This window comes from Acartia tonsa, chromosome 12 (genome assembly GCF_053477335.1).
Source record: "Acartia tonsa isolate MP-2025a chromosome 12, ASM5347733v1, whole genome shotgun sequence".
Classification (NCBI taxonomy): Eukaryota; Metazoa; Arthropoda; class Copepoda; order Calanoida; family Acartiidae; genus Acartia; species Acartia tonsa.
The window spans coordinates 10,098,322-10,117,280 of NC_137271.1; the positions used below are offsets into that span (position 1 = coordinate 10,098,322).

An 18,959-nucleotide genomic window follows, 5' to 3' on the forward strand; every position below is an offset into this window, starting at 1 on the left:
TCACTTTAAAGTATAATCATATTAGTTCATTGGTTAGTGAGTTAATTATTGTATTTTTATGTTCTAAAGAATGAGATACTACTATATATTTGAATAGTAGTGGCGCCCTTAGCATCTAAGAACTCGTGTTTTCTAAAGAGTAAAAAGGGAGGAGAAAAATAGCCTAAAACCACTCAAAGGATTGACCTATAATAGTGTGGAACCATCATGGGATCTATGTGAAGCTTTCCTAAAAAGGAGAACTCAGTATTAAAAGTAATGAAATCTGAAGCTATAGTCAAATAAACCTTACTTACTACTTTATGTTATAGGATAGTACTTATTAACTTAATAGATTAGGTAGGTGCTTTTTTTACATAATTAAATTACCCCCCCCAAAAATTTTACCCCCGGGGTAAATTAGTTTGGGGGGGGTAATTACCCCCCCCAACAGATTTGGGGGGAGTATTTACCCCCCCCAACAGACTTTAGGGGGGGTAATTACCCCCCCCAATCAAATTTTACCCCCGGGGTAAAAATTTTGGGGGGGGTCAAAAAAAAATTTCGGCGCGCTTCGCGCGCCATTTTACCCCCCCCAAACACGGATTACCCCCCCCCCTAAAATTTTTTACCCCCTCCCAAAAAAAAAGCTTGGACGCCCCTGACTGAATAATCAGAATATAAATGTATAAAATGCTTAAATACAGGATAATATTTAAGGACATACTGATATTTTTAAGACTTAATTATAGAGATGCTGCGCTAATAGCATCCTATTTTGTTGTCTAAGGAGTCAGTATTCCAAAAATCAGATTAATCGAATCCTTATATCACATTAAAATTTGATTTTAAAAAGATAATCAACATGTTTAAAATGGACCTACGCTTTCTAAATCGGACGTATGAGAGGACGCACCGACCCTAATTATAGAAAAGCTTCGCTTTTAAAAATAACATACGATGTTCTAGATTTATTGAAAGTACAAATTGGGGCTATACCTAGTACTTTTACTAAGAACAAAAGTATTTATGATAAAAAAAACTTTTCTTTGCCCAAATTCAAGAAGCACAGATAAGGGTAGGGGATTGTGATTATTTTAGATATCTTGATCAAAATATACTGGAGAACACTAAAGAAAGCTAAAACATCAGATAAAGCTTTCTAGAAATAAACATTAAGAGGCATAATCAAAATAATACTTTAAAATTATCTTAGTGTATTTTTCATCAAATCTAGTGTAGATAATTTCGAGTATCTTCAAATTTTTGTTGTTGTATGTTTCTAAGAGCCATTAAACCTCTTTTTTTTAAAGAAAAGAATTATATTCTAGATAATAGGTTTTTCAAATGAGAAATAACAATATAATAATATTGTAACCTGTTTATCTCCTGTGAGTACCCAAACAACTATACCCGCCTGACGCAGATGGTAAATTGCGTCAGGTACGCCTTCTTGTAACTTGTCCTCGATTCCTAAAATTAAGGTTTTCTTTAAAAAATGTTGGACCCATGTAAAGCTTTCCTAATAAGTAGAACTCATTTGGTTCATTAGTAGTTGAGATCTTAAGCTTTATAAAAACCATAAAAAAAACATAACAATGGACTGTAAAAAGTTGATACCCAAAGTTTTCAAAAGCATCAAACTTTGGGTAATTTTCTTAAATCTTAATTGATTGGTTCTTACTAGAAGTGTCTAAACTTTTCGACTAATAATTTCATCTAAATAAATTTCGCCTATCATAATTGAGTGCCTTTATCAAGGGGGGGGGGGGGGAAGTTCTGACACATTTGCGTAAACGGTGAGTATAGGCTTTATCTTTGGACTGAGAGGATAGGTTATTAGGGATAATATCATTCTTATATGATGAATTTTCCCCAGATTTAAGATTTTTTGGATAGGCCTCCAGGTTCCGGAGCTCCAGGCCTCCAGGTGGTCTCTGTACAGGTAAAAATGAAAAAAAAAAATTTTTTTTTAAAGTTAAAAATCAACTTATAAATCAAAATATGCATATTTTTTCTTCAAATATGTGAATAATATTAAAAAAGATGCATATTTTGTTTCATAAGTTGACCTGTAACTCTAAAAAAAAAAATTTTTTTTTTCATTTTTACCTGTACAGAGACCACCTGGAGGCTTGGAGCTCCGGAACCTGGAGGCCTATCCAAAAAATCTTAAATCTGGGGGAAATTCATCATATAAGAATGATTTTATCCCTAATAACCTATCCTCTCAGTCCAAAGATAAAGCCTATACTCACCGTTTACGCAAATGTGTCAGAACTTCCCCCCCCCCTTAATCATCCATTGCTTTATCCCTTAAGATACTTAAGTAGTAAAATTGCCGTATTTTCTTAAGCTCAACATAATTCAATTGTTGTATTTTAACAAGAAGAATTATTTCCAGTATCGCTTCGAAACCGATTAATATCCGGTGGATTAGAACCGGTTCTCAGTCATACTGAAAATTTATGTAAAGCATCGTTTTATACCCAGATTTCTACGAATATAAAATGTAATTGTACAATCATAAGATTAAAACCAGTTCTTTTAGCCCGTACCTTCGTTATCTAGGGGCTAAAAATAATGATTTTAATTGTTCATTTTCATATCGGCGGAAACCTGTTTATAATACGATGCGATAAATAACTAGGTATTTCAAGATCAGGTAAACAATAAGAAGCCAACCTGTAGCGCCGAGCAGCGTCATCTTAGTTTCAATAGCATTATATGACTCCATAAGCAGCTTGTCTCTTTTTTCCAGGGCGTTCTCTGCGCGTGCGTGCTGGGTAGACCAGTCAGTGTACTCGTCTACACTTAACTCCCTAGAAAATATGCAGCTTATAAATTTTGTCAAAAAGTCTTTTCTAAAAAACATTGTCTTGAATCTTACATATTACTTGAATTTTAAATCAGATTTTCATGTTCTCTGATAAAGTGAAACTTGTAGCGAGCTAAAATAACGATCTTCCCCATCCTAAACCCCCCTACGAACTGACCTATAAATGGCAACCTAAATTGACCAAAAAAATTCACTGTCATAATATCCACATATATTCTACATACTTTCTTGAATCTATGTAAGTAGTTTAAGGTTTTTAGGGAATTATTGGAAAAAAAAGAGAAAAAAACGCTTTTACACTTAGGCGCCAAAAATTACGAACCTTTTAGCCATGACCAAGACTCTAAGGCCTTGTTGACTGTAGTTGTCCAGGTTTCTTTGGGTTGTATCTAATAAAGACTCTTCTTCCTAAATAAAATATCAAATGATTATGGTTTCAGATAGTGAACGAAAATAGCCACACACAAGAGCCATAAATTCTGACCATGGAGTGATAAGCTTTCAGATTCCAGTGAAAAGAACAGAACTATCCAGAAATATATTCAGTGTTAGAGCAGCTAAGTTCTGGAATGATCTTCCTGTTCATGTGAAAAAGGCCGTGACTTTATCTACATACATTCAAGAAAAGACTTGATAGTCATATTCAGACTTTGGCCTAGTTATTCAGACCTCTTACTATGATCCTACTTGGGTTCTTTAATTTTTTGTCTAAAACTTATGATTTAAATAACTACTGAACTGATAAAGTTCTACTTTTTTAGGGAAGCTTCACATGTGTCCTTATTCTTAAAAATTGAAAAAGACATAATAGAAGATCACACTTTGATCAAGTATAATAGAACTTTGACGAAAATCGTTAATTCATTCTTTTTCTACCGGATATTATTGACAATTTTAAGTTAAAAATAAAAAGGAAAAATAAGTGAAATGCGTCAAACAGTTTTATTAATTTAATTCCTGATGCTTAAATCTTATATGTTATAATCCAGAGAGATAAGTGGGCATTTGACCGTAAATTGAATTAGTTCCCAAGGTTTTATATAAAAAAAATTCTCTTATTTATCGTCTATGGTCTGATCCCTAAAGAATCCTGATTTTTTATTATATTTTGTCATTTCAACCCCGAACCACTTCATTATGCAATCTACATTTTCCTGGATATTTTGTCTACGGTAGTCCATAAGTGTACAGCTTTACAGTACATTGTTTCTATTTGGTAAAGCAACACGTATGATAAAAGAAAAAAAGTCTTTTTAAAGTAAAATGCTTATATTTCAATTAAAATCTATATTTTTTTATTTTTTACCGATCCACGTCATTATGCAAATCAAAAGAAAATCAATGAGAAAACGTTTGTTTTGCACTTTTCTCCACTTTTAAAAAATGATTCTGATAAAATAACAATTTTTTAAGGGATTTATTCATTAATTATAATGAAAAACAGTTTAAGGTAGATTTTAATGATTTTTCTAAATAAGAAATAATTGAGAAAAAAAAATTCTATCCTTATCACTTTAGAGGACAGCTGCTGACCTCCAGTCTTATGGATGAAGCTAAATACATGTTAAAGATAAAAATTACCCTGAAAAGTATACAAAAAATGTTTTTTGATGTGTTAAAAAAATCCATTTAAAATCTTGATTTTGAGGATGATGGCCTTTAAGATGCTCTTACTGGTGGTGAAGGTGAGCTAAATGTTATCTAAGTACATGACCATTACAACAACTTGTCTATTAACCTATGTACCATTTTTTGTAGCCATAGCAGCCTCCAGTGGAGCCTCTCGACATGAAATATAACCATTATCTAAAAACTACTTTATTTACTTTATGAACATAGAGAAAAAAATAAAAGAGAGGAATCGAAGCAACTAGAAGACGAAAATAGGCAGTGGGCCTAGAGGCCTACTTAGCGCTGTTGCCGCGCTAAAATTTATTGCTATTCCACTACTTTTCAAATGGGAGGATTAAAAATTATTAAAAAAAATATTTTTTTACTTTTTACTATTTCCATATTTAGGGCAAGAATATTAGATTAGATATTTTCGTTTTAATGTTTTAATTAAAAATTACATAGAATTTTATTTTTATTTAAAAAAATTTGTTCATGAAAGATGAATCCTTCTATTTCTAAAAAGGGGGAAATTTTTTTCATAATAAACATTCAGCTGATTCTGACCGCCCACGGCTGTTTGCTAAATATCGCTTTTCTTTGTATTCACATTATTATTTATGATTGACTTACAAAAAGCCCTGGGCGGTTTTTGATTTTCGTCTGCTTCTAAATTTAGGGATGGGGAAGTAGTATTTTACCATGAAAAAGGGGTGAGTATTCATCCTCTTATCCTTTTTCCTTATGTTTATGAATTTTAGTAATTAAAATTGCAATTTTTTTCTTTTTTAATATTGCTTGGCTGGAGGCTGCTATGACTACAAAAATTGGATCATAGTTCAATAAATAAGTTTTCTTCAAGGGCATGCACTTTGATAACATTTAGCTCACCATCACCACCAGTAAGAGCATCTTAAAGGCCATCATCCTCAAAATCAAGATTTTAAAATGGATTTTTTTAACACATCAAAAAAAAATTTTGTATACTATTCAGGCAAATTTTTATTTTTTACATGTATTTAGCTTCATCCATAAGACTGGGGGTCGGCAGCTGTCCTCTAAAGTGATAAGGATAGAATTTCTTTTTTTCAATTATTTCTTATTTAGAAAAATCAATAAAATCTACCTTAAACTGTTTTTCATTATAATTAATGCATAAATCCCTTAAAAAATTGTTATTTTATCAGAATTAATTTTTAAAAGTGGAGAAAAGGGCAAAACAAACGTTTTCTCATTGATTTTCTTTTGATTTGCATAATGAAGTGGATCGGTAAAAAATACAAAAATATAGATTTTGATTGAAATATAAGCATTTTACTTTAAACAGAATCTTTTTCTTTTATCATACATGTTGCTTTAACAAATAGAAACAATGTACTGTAAAGCTGTACACTTATGGACTACCGTAGACAAAATATCCAGGAAAATGTAGATTGCATAATGAAGTGGTTCGGGGTTTATATCAAATTAGAAACATAAAATTTTATTCCCGGAAGGGTGATGGGGAGGGGAGATTTTTTTGTTATTTAGTGGTCATGTACTCCCTCTGTACGTTCTAACATTAAAGTAATATATATAGAGTGATAAATAGCTATGAAACCATTTTATCTTATCAAAGACCCATGACGCTGCAGAAGGTTGTTTATCGATAAAAATTTTGCTTTCTCACTTAGCTGCTAGAAAGCTCATAAGCTGTCATTGGAATAAGATTTGAAGGAACTTTACTAATTAATCAAAACCACCATATATTTTGGTATAAGGATTTGGGGGACCACTATTATTAATTAAAGTCATGTGACCTAATGTACAAGAGTTAAAACAATTAAATCAAAAGATTTTAGTGTAAAACTATTTGTAAATAATAGTATAAGAATAAGATTATAACGACAAAAAATAAATGTTTGCCTAATTTTTGTAAAAATTTAGAGCATATTTATCATTTAAAATCAATGCCATTTTTTCAAAAGTGTTTCCATTAATTTGATTGTGTTTTGTAAGCAAAACCTGTTTTTTATTATTTGTACTGTGTAATTTTATTTGAATATTTACTTCAAAGATAGCAATTTTTTTAAAAAATAACCTAAGATTAATGTCGGAATTTTCTTATTAAACATAATAATGTATATATAATTAGAATATTAAGACCTTGAAAATAAGCAAAAAATTATTATACGATAATTATCAGTAAATCTAACAGAATTTAAATGTAATTATTAAAAAGCTAGCTTCAAAAAATAATAATACATTTTTTATTCAAATACTATAGTACATTCTAACAAGGATGATGATATCAAGTTTAGCAACATTTAACAAATATGTCTTTCAAAAATCAGTTGACTTATTGCATGAAATATTGAAAATGTATATAGCAATTTACAGATTTTTATGATTTTCAGGAATTTAAAATAATTACATTCATTTGGTAACTGTAAAAGCAGAGTTTAGCATGTATAGTGTCATAAATGAGCTACAATTTGAAATAATTTACATATGTTTATTAGGATGTAATATCCTTTTATAAAAGGCAAATACAGATTGATTTTAATTACAAGTTCATTGGAAAAAAATCCGGACTTTCTGATGGATAGACAAAGTGAATTATAGAGTAGCTTCGCTACTAAATATGACATATACACAGACATGCGCTCTGGTTCAGTTCACATTGCTATGGACGGTTAAACTATTTAGGAAAGTTGCAAGGAAGAAAGTTATCTATCTAGTACTAAGATAAAGATTTAAAAGCCTCCTAAAAAAAGAAATATATTTTTAAAAACAAATTAAATCTATAGTGCTGTTAACTTGAACTTTAATATTGTTAGTATAAAAAATGCAAATAATCTCTACTTTCCGAAATAATTGTACTCAAGACAGCTTGTAATCAAATTACTATCCAGATTTTTACGATTTTATAATTTTTTGACAACGCCAAAATTGTTTTTTTTTTACTTTATTAATTTTAAGATTATGCATTATCTATAAAGGACAAACACAAATACATAATAAATTTTATAGTTAGGGTATTGTTTCTAAAAATGAAAAACCCTGTATAAAACTCAGCCATTTTAGGAGTCTAAGCTGTCAAATTTCTTGAGCAATGGGATTATGTTGGTAGGTCTTTGCGATAGTTCTATATAGTCATGTACCCTTGCTCCCTCTATTCTCTAACTTTATTGTTCTAACATTCTGTAATGTTACTAAGGGGCCTTAATAATTGAAAATGACTCAATTTAGTACACAATGAAATGTTAGATATATCCAGTGCGTTCAATATTAAATTTCAAAAAGCATCAAAAAGATAAGATTTGAAGCCTTTAAAATGACATTTAGTGAAAGAGAAACCCTAAAGTGATTATATTTGCCAGATGGTGTGCATTTGCCTTCGCATATTATTACATTCGCATTATTTTTAAAGGCCTAAATGGTAATAAAATATAGTTTTTCATTGATTAGATTGTATTATGAGGTAAAGAATATTTAGTTCTAATGTAGTTCGCGGTAAAAAAAGGACTATAAATAATCTGAAATAGCCAAGATCCAATGATGTATAAGAAAGCTTCATTGAAGGGAAAACGCGTTAGATAAGTTTTTTTCGCATTTTCTGTGCACTGCTTGATAACTGTGCATTATTGAGTAATGGCTGATATAAAAGGGGGGGTTTTAATGCAACCATCTCGTAATCAGTGATTAAATGGTACTTAGAATTCGAATTTCGATCTGAAATTTTGCATGAGTAATCCTTGGTAGGTCTATTTTCCCTAAAATGAACAAAAAGTTGGAAAAATAGCGGCTGGCGGCTGGCAGCTCAGCCGTTTAGCTGTTTTTTGACTATTTTCAGGGCAAATTCATCATTAATTACGTAGGAATCAACTTTTAAAAACTTATTTTTGGTTTTATTCATGGTAAATGATAGCAATAACCATTTTTTAAATTTCTAGTACCAGCTGCTAAACGGCTAGAACCGGCTGAAAACGGCTGGGAGCTGCAAAGAGTATGAATGGTAGATATGGCTTGTGACGTGTCTAGGGGTAGGTTTTTATGGCTGCTGAGCTCAAAAATACTTCCAAAAATAGTGGCTGCCCATCCATATGGCAGCTGGGTAACAGCTGCAGCTCAGCTGGGAGCGGCCAAGAGTAGAATAAGTAGATAAGGCTTGTGACGTGTCTAGGGGCAGGTTTTTATGGGTGCTGAGCTCAAAAATACTACCAAAAATAATGGCAGCCCATCCATATGGCAGCTGGGTAACAGCTGCAGCTCAGCTGGGAGCGGACAAGAGTAGAATGAGTACATAGGGCTTGTGATGTGTCTAGGGGTAGGTTTTTATGGGTGCTGAACTCAAAAATACTACCAAAAATAGTGGCGGCTCATCCATATGGCAGCTGGGTAAAAGCTGCAGCTCAGCTGGGAGTGGCCAAGAGTAGAATGAGTACATAGGGCTTGTGACATGTCTAGGGTTAGGTTATTATGGGTGCTGAGCTCAAAAATGCTACCTAAAATAGTGGCAGCCCATCCATATGGCAGCTGGGTAACAGCTGCAGCTCAGCTGTGAGACCAAGAGTAGAATGAGTACATAGGGCGTGTGACGTGTCTAGAGGTAGGTTTTTATGGGTGCTGACCACAAAAATACTACCAAAAATAGTGGCGGCCAATCCATATGGCAGCTGGGTAACAGCTGTAGCTCTGCTGGGAGTGGCCAAGAGTAGAATGAGAAGATAGGGCTTGTGATGTGTCTAGGGGTAGGTTTTTATTAATGCTGAGCTCAAAATTACTACCAAAAATAGTGGTGGTCCATCCATATGGTTGCTGGGTAACAGGGGTAGGTCTGAGCTTAAAAATACTACCAAAAATAGTGGCGGCCCATCCATATTGCAGCTTGGTAACAGCTGCAGCACAGCTGGGAGCAGCCAAGAGTAAAATGAGTACATTATAGAGGGCTTGTGACGTGTGAAGAATATCACAAAATTTATTATTTCAGTAGAATTAAACTTATCCCAATTAACATTATAACTTCATTTCATGGACATATTACTAGTAACAGTTTTTTAATTTCTAGATTTCACTGAAAACTACCAATAACGTCTGAAAACAGTTATCAACAGCCAAAAGTATATGTTGTAGATATAGCATGTAAAATTTCTAGGAGTAGGTTTTTAACTTTTTATGGGGGTGTTGAGCTCAAAAACACTACCAATAATAGTTGGGGCCCATCCATATGGCCGCTGGGTAACAGCTACAGCTGAGCAGCAGCCGTTACCTTGATGCCATATGGATGGGCCTTTCTATTTTTGGGGAGTATTAATAAGCTTGGCACCTATAAAAATTTACCCCACACATCACAAGCTTTGTCTTAAACTTTTACCTTTATCTGTTGGTAACTGTTCTCAGCCAATTTCAGCTGTTTAACAACTAAATCAATACTGAAATATTCAATATTTGGTTATCCTTCAATAGTCCCAAAAAGTGCCTATAGCACAAACAACAGCTTACTGCACAGCTGCAGCTGTTACCCAGCAACCATATGGATGGGCATCCACTATTTTTGGTGTTTTTTTAGAGCTTAGCACCCATTTAAACCTACCCCTTGACACGTCACAAGCCCTATGTACCCATTTTACCCTTGGCTGCTTCCAGCTGAGCTGCAGCTGTTACAAAGCTGCAATATGGATGGGCCGCCACTATTTTTGGTAGTATTTTTGAGCTCAGACCTACCCCTGTTACCCAGCAACCATATGGATGGACCACCACTATTTTTGGTAGTAAATTTGAGCTCAGCATTCATAAAAACCTACCCCTAGACACATCACAAGCCCTATCTTCTCATTCTACCCTTGGCCACTCCAAGCTGAGCTGCAGCTGTTACCCGGCTGCCATATGGATGGGCTGCCTCTATTTTTGGTAGTTTTTTTTGAGCTTAGCACACATAAAAACCTACCCCTAGACACATCACAATCCCTATCTACTCATTCTACTCTTGGCCGCTCCCAGCTGAGCTGCAGCTGTTACCCAGCTGCCATATGGAAGGCCATTACTAATTTCGGTAGCATTTTTGAGCTCAGCACCCATAAAAACCTACCCCTAGACACGTCACAAGCCCTATGTACTCATTCTATTCTTGGCCGCTTTCAGCTGAGATGCAGCTGTTACCCAGCCGCCAAATGTAGGGGCCGCCACTATTTTTGGTAGTATTTTTGAGCTTAGAACCCATATAAACCTACCCCTAGACACGTCACAAGCCCAATCTACTCATTCTACTCTTGGCCGCTCCCAGCTGAGCTGCAGCTGTTACCCAGCTGCCATATGGATGGGCCGCCACTATTTTTGGTAGTATTTTTGAGCTCAGCACCCATAAAAACCTAACCCTAGACACGTCACAAGCCCTATCTACTCATTCTACTCTTGGCCGCTCCCAGCTGAGCTGCAGCTGTTACCCAGCTGCCATATGGATGGGCGGCCACTATTTTTGGTTACGCGATTATAAGCTTTACATTCTGTAAGGCCGTAAGCAGGCTTTTAAGTTCATGGATTTTTGGATATAACAGGAATATTTTTACCGTAAACTGAGCGAATATTTCATGCTGCAGTAATATTATACGGTTAGAATTGTAGGCAAATGTGATGCATTTGTGGAAATGTGTCCACACTATGCTAGTTCTAGGGAAATTTATCAAGAACTGTTTTATCAGAAAATTATTCGTACACCATAAAAAAAATATTCATAATTGCATTATACTCATATATACAAAAAATTAACTCTATTTATCCTTATATAAAAGTAACTAAAGTAAATAAAGTAAGTCTATCTGAGTGTATTGAAGGATCTTGCTAGCCGCTGGATCAACAGTAAATACATTTTTTTCAGTATTAAGCAAAATTATTCAAAGAAAATCATAAAAGCTAAATTTATCAAGAAATAATAATCTTAAAAATATTCAGTTAAAATATTATTTTATTAAAATACAGTTAAAGTTCAAAAAGATTTGATAAAAATTTATCTATGAATTGTGGAATTGTCAAAAAAAACATGTCAAAATCTAAATAAAAATCGGTAGGTACATGTTTTAGATTGGATATTCAACAGCTTTCTTAAAATTAATTCAAAACGTTTCACCATATTTTAAAACTAAGAATCCTCTGTTCCATAATACATCCTTGCTGTTTAAGGTTCGATACCACTAGCGGCTACCTCCTCTAGAGGCCTCTAAAGGCCCTTGAGGGGGAAGTCGACCCCTCCCCACTTTAAATGTAGTTTTAAAAGAAAAAGGTTTTAATTTTTTGGGAATCATTTTTTCTAGGGGCAATTTATCTTGGAAAGGTGGTATACTGGTACCATCCCCCCAAAAAAGTTACAAACCTTCCTAAAACATATATGAAGCTACAATGTAAAGGAGAACCATATCGGTCCAGCGGTTACTTAACATAAAGATTGATCTATCCATATCTTTTACCTGATTTCTTGGTCTAGAAAGTCTTGGAAACATGCTTGAATCTGCGCCTTTACAGTATAATGTTACTCCGCCTATTTTTTTATTTCATCTTTATAGTCAATATTTATTATATTCGATCTAGTGTCGAATTCTAAGTGCCATTTGCGCATTGATTACGAAATGGTTGCATTAACCCCCCCCCCCCCCCTAATTAACTTATCTTCTAAATAAACCCAAAAACCTAACACAAGTAGGCATGAAAAATATTTTCATATTATCATGTAAGTTAGAAGCGAAGTAGGGATTGAGAAACATATTTTCTAGAAATAAATAGTATTCACAGACAAGGATAGTAAAACTTTTTTGGCTAATCTTTTTTTGGATTTAGTCCCTTTCATGACAACGCCTTTTTGAGGGGCGTTTCGTCGTATTTTTACAGTCGATTTTCTCCCATTTCTAGCCCCTGTGGGGGGCTTTTAAATTGTAAGGGGGGGGGGGGGCAATTGCCTAACCCTGCGGTGCAATCACATAACCTAACCTAACCTAAAATAACATATCAAAGGCTACTGTGAAAATAGGACGAAACGCCCCTTAAGGGACCATACCCCTATTTTTAAATCCTTGCATATCAATAACAAAAAATTAATGGCCAATTTCAAGCAATTCAAACGTGGCATGACAATTTCATAAATCTATAATACAAAGTAGCTTGATCTCTATCCGTCTGTCTGTCCGTCTGTCTGTTATTCCCTTAAGATCTCGGTAACCACTAAACCGATCGGATTCTCCTCTTCTGGGTATATACCTATTGGTCCTGTGGTGGTTTTAGGTTATTTTCTTGGGGGGTGGGACACCCCCAACCCCCTCAAAAAAACAAAAAAAAGGAGATATCCTTGGTCCTTCTTATTTTTTTTTTTTTAATTTCACCTTAACTTTTTTATCATCTCTTGGGGCAAAGCCCCTAGAGGCTAGGGGCGAAGCCGCTAGTTTGTTATAAAGTAACACTCTCCCCTCTCCCCCATACCAATATTTTTGACATTTGATTCAGTTTAACTTAAACTTGTGCCTTTTTTTTACTACTGTTTGTTTTTAAATATACGTGTCAAAATTCTTGTGGGAGGATTAATCTGACCAGACAAAAATATTATTCAGGACATAGAGTTTCAAATTCTTAACTGAGTCCCAGGGCTCGGCAGCTACGCATAGGAACCAAGAGAAATTGATGTTTTATCATTTTAAGTCAGTTTGTTTGTAATACTGCAATTCATCCTTTAATTTAAATTTTTTAGGTAGTAATAAACTGACTGACAGTTTATGAATGGCTGTCGAGCCCTTCTATATGTAATTGAATTATATCAGGTTTAATTTGAAAAATCAACAAAATACTTTTCTAAACTGTTATATAATAATAATCCTATGTTGATATATGTTGTTTTCAGATAATAATTCATCTAAGAGTGAGTAATGTTTATTTTAAACACCACGGCATTAAAAAAATTATGACAATTATGAATGGATTTATCATTATTCGGATCTTAAAACAGATTATCATGTTCTCTAATAAAGTGAGACTTGTAGCGGGCTAAAATAACGACCCCCCCCCCCCCTCCTTTACCATATCCCCTCCTGTCCTACTGTATAAACGGACTAACCAATAAATTACCGGGGAAAATGTAAACTAAATTTACGACAATTTTAACCTGTCATAATTTTGGCGTATATAAGAGATCATGTTTTTTTTTTAAAGATTGACTATAAAAATTGCCTGAAGTCGGATTCTTCAACACTATTGACATTCGCTTTCTTATAGAGTCAAATGGTAAAATGTGTAAAATCTAAAATAATAAAAAAATATTAATAAGTTAATATAAGTTCCATTACAGAAACTAACTAGCTCATTTATATTAACTTACTATTAGATTTTTTAAAAACAGAAAATTCGTTTAAAACATGCTGATTTTTTTTTTACTTTTTCGTACATAAATTATTATATATCCTATTCATCTGATTTTGGAATGTGATTCTTATTTCAACAAGGTACAATGTTACAAGCGAAGCATCTCTATAACCAATTTATTTAAATCAAATATATCCTTAAACAGTATCCTGTATTTACTTACAATTTTGTTATCCATTAATATTCTGCTTATTCAGTTCTGACACTCTATCTACACGTATTAATGTTAGTTTTTCCTACCGTTTCAGAGATACCCTTTTATGGATGTTGTCAACCGTGTTTTTGTACAATTAGAAGTCATCACAGTTTAATCTGTACATGGCTGAAGGTAAAGTTTCAATCTATAAAACCTAATTCTTAGTAACTAGAGAAAACAAACACTAGAGTGCTAAACTTCATACCCTTGAAAATAACTTTACTGTGTAAATAAATCCAAAATCTTATAAAAATACCTGGTAATTAGATTCCTTGTCTCCTGGTAATTGTACAGTTACATGCTGTGGAGCCCTATAATGAAATTAATATTATAAGTGTACGCGGCAATAAGAGAACAAATGATTGATTGATTGACTATGCTGTATGCATACATGATACGAGGAAGAGCGAGGGTCTTATTAAATATTAGTTGACTGTACCTATTTAAAAGCAAGACATCAATAGTATACACTATACATGGCATCGGACATGGATTATCTTTATATTTATTGATAAACTATTCTCATAGCATGATATCATAAGCAAACGTTGCATTAAGCAGGAGAACAATTAACTATACTTGTGTAAGAGCTTGATATTATAAGCATACGCGGCATCTAGCATAGCGTGTTTTGTGATTGATTGATTGACAATAGCGATCTAAGGGCTTGATATCACAAGCATAAAAGGCATCTAGCATGGCGAATTTTATAATTGATACCTGTGTATGAGCTTGATATTATAAGCATACGCGGCATCCACCAGGGCCAGTTCATCAGGTGATTCTGCTTCGTAAATTGGCCGAATTTCACCGGGAGTTGGTGTGTTAGATCTTGAAACTTTGCTGAAATTAAAATAATGTTGAGTTTCGTGAAGATATCTTCCACTTCAATCTTAACAATTCTCAGGGGTCTAAAGGGATAAGACAATGGTGCTAAATAGATGTACATCCCCAATGATCATACACAAAATTACCCCTTCTGTAGATTAAAATTAGCGGATGAAACTTTTTGACACTCAACTTCCTGAACCAACCAATCAGAATTCAATAAAAGTCAAACGAATAAGAAACAGTTATTATAAAACTTTGGGGACTAATCATAATGTAATAAACAGCCTAATGTCCCCTCCCCAACAATCCTACTTCTTTCCACTTAATTTATCTATTTACCTCAAAGATGTGCTGGAATAGTAGGATGTTAGTCTTGACAACGGGTTCAAAATAGCCGACAACCTAAACAAATGAAATAATACAATTTTCAAATTAATTTAATAAACCATGCAAATTTAGATAAATATTAAATCAGAAATCATACCATTTGCCTTTCACTTTGCAGTCTGCCACAGAAAAATAATATTACATTGTTAAAAACTGGAATATTTCCAATTTGCTACCCAGTTGAAAATGCAATATCTTCATATGCAGTGCAGCATTTTTAAACAATACATTTAGTCTCATTAATGATCTTGCCTTTGCTATTTTTGCTCATTAAAAAACAATCCTTTTTGTCTGGCATTAAATTGAACAATTACTTCATTAGTAGTTTAATATTTGATTCCAGGTATTTTTTCATGGTATAGCAGTGAATATTATGATAGTCGAAAAAAAATTGGGAGAAATTAGGGGGGGGGGGGCAAGATTTGAATTAATTCATTTGTTGGTTTTAATTACAGCTACTTTAGACAATAGTGTATCTAATAATAAAATCTAGAAGAAAATAATGTATAAATAGAACAGTAAAACCAATAACAAGTGCATAAGAAGAGAAAAGGTTATTAGGCTGATTGCAGAGAGAGATTATACCAAGGATAAAGGTTTCAGTAAATGAGCAAATTGATTTTGCAAGCAAAACTTTTTCAAAATTAAAATTTGATGACTAATTTAACACTAATTGTAACGATTATTAGTTATTTATTGTCAGCTTTCCGCGGATATTAAAATTAAAAAAAATATTAAAACCAGTTTTGTTAGCCCAGAGGGAGCTCACGGCCCGGACTAGCAAAACTCGTATTAGTTTTATGATTTATATTTTAATATTCGTTGAAAATTGTCTGTAATACAATGCTGTACATGATTTTTCAGTTAGGCTGAAAACCGGTTCTAATTCGACAGATATTAATCGGTTTCGGAGCCATACTGGAAAGTCCTTATATACATAGAAAAAATGAATAAAAGCCTTTGTTTTTCCAAACAAACGGCCTGACAATGTGAGTTATATGCTCTTTAGAAATCAATATAAATCTTCACAAGAAAATTAAATAATATCCATGAAAATGAAATCACATATTTATCTTAGAGACACGAGCGGCGGACAGACGATCAAAAGAAGCTATAACGTTTCTCTGCAAAAATTGAATTTGTTTCAAAATAAGAATTTTTTCATACCATTCCTTAAACAATTTATGTATGAATTTCTCCATTTACCTATTCCTGTATACTTACAAATTGTATGGAGAATAATAAAACATATTTGCAATAATTAAGCTGAACCAATACCAACAAACAAATATATGGACAGGGATTTGTTAACTCAAGAAAACTATTTGGTATTTTTATTCTACTAAAATCTGTCAAAATGCTTTCTACATTAAGTTTGATCCATTCATCCGTCAAATCAAATTGTAATGATCAAATTTAATCAAGTTAGAATTGTGCTACTAATTTCAAACCTTGAACATTTAAACAGTACAATTTAAAATGGTCAATTCTAAGCTGATAGGAAATAATGTTACAAGCTTATCATCTCTATATTTAGGCCTTAAAATGTAAGTACTTTCATATTCAGCACCTTGCTTTTAAAACAATTTTAGATTTTTGTTTGTCCGACTGTATGGTTTGTTTACAAAAATATGTATTTCTTAACTGTATTAGAAATTGTTTTCTCGTATTCATTCGAATCCGGTGGATAGGAACCGGTTCTCATCCATACGAAAAAACTATGTCTAGCATCGCATTATATCCAGCTTTCTACGAATATAAAAATGTACAATCACAAGATTAAAACCAGTTTTTTTAGCCGGTGCCTTCGGCACCTCGGGGCTAAAAAACTAGTTTTAATTTATCAATTGTACATTCTATATCCGCGGAAAGCCGTTTATAATACGATGCGAGAAATAGCAAATATTATGCAGTGGGAAAAAAAATATTTTTTCTTCATGTAACATCTCCCTCTCCAGTATAAACAAACAGTATATTGTACAAATAATCATACCGGGGTTAGGGCATCTGAGGAAAATATATTTTTCCCCCAACTATTATGATTTTTTTAAACCCATTTAAAAATAAACCAAGTTCCTTGTCTTGAGAATTTTTTAAAAATGTAAAACTTATTTTTATTGAGATATTTCAAATCTTCTCAAAAAGAACTAAATAAAAAATTTCATGTTAGGTTAAAATTGTTGAAAAAAGGGTCTCGCTATTAAGGTTTTTTCATCCTTGTTAAAATACAACGCAAATTTTCCTTGAATTTATTGTTAATTAAAGAAACAAAGAAAAAGGTTTTATGAAAGAAAACTAAAATGAATAAATGTTTTATCTTACATTCATATCTATTCAATTCATATATGAATATGGAACGGATAGCTTTTTTGTGAATTAATCATGTTAGAATTGTCCAATCGATTTCAAACTTTGCATGGTGATTCCTGTAGTAGTTAAGTACGATTTATAAAGCGTAGCAACTCTATAATCGTTACCAGAAAGTCCGTGGAGCATGTTGATTTTTAACTTTTTCAACAACAAATTTTAATGTGATATAATTTTCCGATTGATCTGATTTTTGGAGTATTGATTCCTAGGACAACAAAGTACCTACAATGTTACAAGCGAAGTATCTCTATAATGAAGTTCTAAAAATGTAAGTATCTTCTTAAAAATAATTCCTTATTTAAGCTGTTTTGCAAGCAATTTAGAATCCGAATTTCTTTACAAAACTTGGCATGAGTAATCCTTGGTAGGTCTATTTTCCCTAAATTGAACAAAAAGTTGAAAAAGTAACGGCTAACAGCTCAGCCGTTTAGCCTGTTTTTTTTTGCTATTTTTAGGGCAAATCTGTCATAAATCACGTAGGAATCAACTTTTTAAAACATATTTTTGCTTTAAATCATGTTAAATGATACCAAAAACCTTTTTTTTTAATTTCTAGTACCAGAGTATTATGTGGAGATAGGTTTTGTGACGGATTTGCTCTGAAAATAGCCAAAAATTGACTAAACGGCTATGCCGCCAGCCATTAGCCGTTACTTTTCCAACTTTTTGTTCAATTTAGGTAAAATAGACCTATCAAGGATTACTCATGCCAAGTTTCGTAACGAAATTCGGTTTCTATGTGCCATTTAATCATTGATTACGAGATGGTTGCATTTACCCCCCCCCCCCCTCCTCCCCCTTTGATTTATTAGAAATCATCTTAACATTTTTGCATTAAGAGTAAACTCAAAGAAAAAGTTCAGTGATTTAACTCTATAAAAATCTATTATAGCTATCCTATTATAAAAAGTAAAAATTTTTGCTTGTCCATAATGATTAATGAACCAGTTGAGTTGTCCTTTACATAGGTCTCTGGATAGTTTTACATAGGTTCCTGGATAGTTTTATTTAGGCTTATAGATTTAAGTCTTGGGATACATTTTCGCTATTTTTCTACACAATCGCTCCCTCTTCGGATACAGAGCCCATAGATGTCAGACGCGATACTGATAGCAATGAAATATGAAGTAAAAAGTAACATAATAAAATGAAAACCTACCTTAATGATCTGTGGGTGGAGGCAGGTGAATCATTAGGACTTGTTTCAGGACTTGACTGAATTGGGGACAATGGTCGGGCCCCTGCCGGCAGAAAGTCCAAAAACTAATATCAATTAAAAATTAAGCTTCGATTTCATTTGACGTAGAAATTTAGCGTAAAAAGTGATATAATATAATTCCCCAATGATGATGCACAAAATTACCCCTT

At 33.1% G+C, this 18,959-nt stretch overlaps 1 protein-coding gene across 1 annotated transcript in view; it reads right to left on the reverse strand.

The window, feature by feature from the left end:
- The window catches only part of LOC145333833 (phospholipid-transporting ATPase VD), a 63,991-nt gene that overhangs the window by 16,800 nt on the left and 28,232 nt on the right, over positions 1–18,959 (reverse strand). The window contains exons 31-39 of the mRNA XM_080179088.1: positions 18,751–18,854; positions 15,174–15,236; positions 14,724–14,846; positions 14,260–14,314; positions 13,616–13,685; positions 11,872–11,942; positions 3,141–3,226; positions 2,665–2,801; positions 1,358–1,452 (exon numbers count right to left, since the gene is read on the reverse strand). Coding sequence (XP_080035214.1) covers positions 1,358–1,452; positions 2,665–2,801; positions 3,141–3,226; positions 11,872–11,942; positions 13,616–13,685; positions 14,260–14,314; positions 14,724–14,846; positions 15,174–15,236; positions 18,751–18,854 — 804 coding nt within the window. The remainder of the gene's footprint in view (positions 1–1,357; positions 1,453–2,664; positions 2,802–3,140; positions 3,227–11,871; positions 11,943–13,615; positions 13,686–14,259; positions 14,315–14,723; positions 14,847–15,173; positions 15,237–18,750; positions 18,855–18,959) is intronic.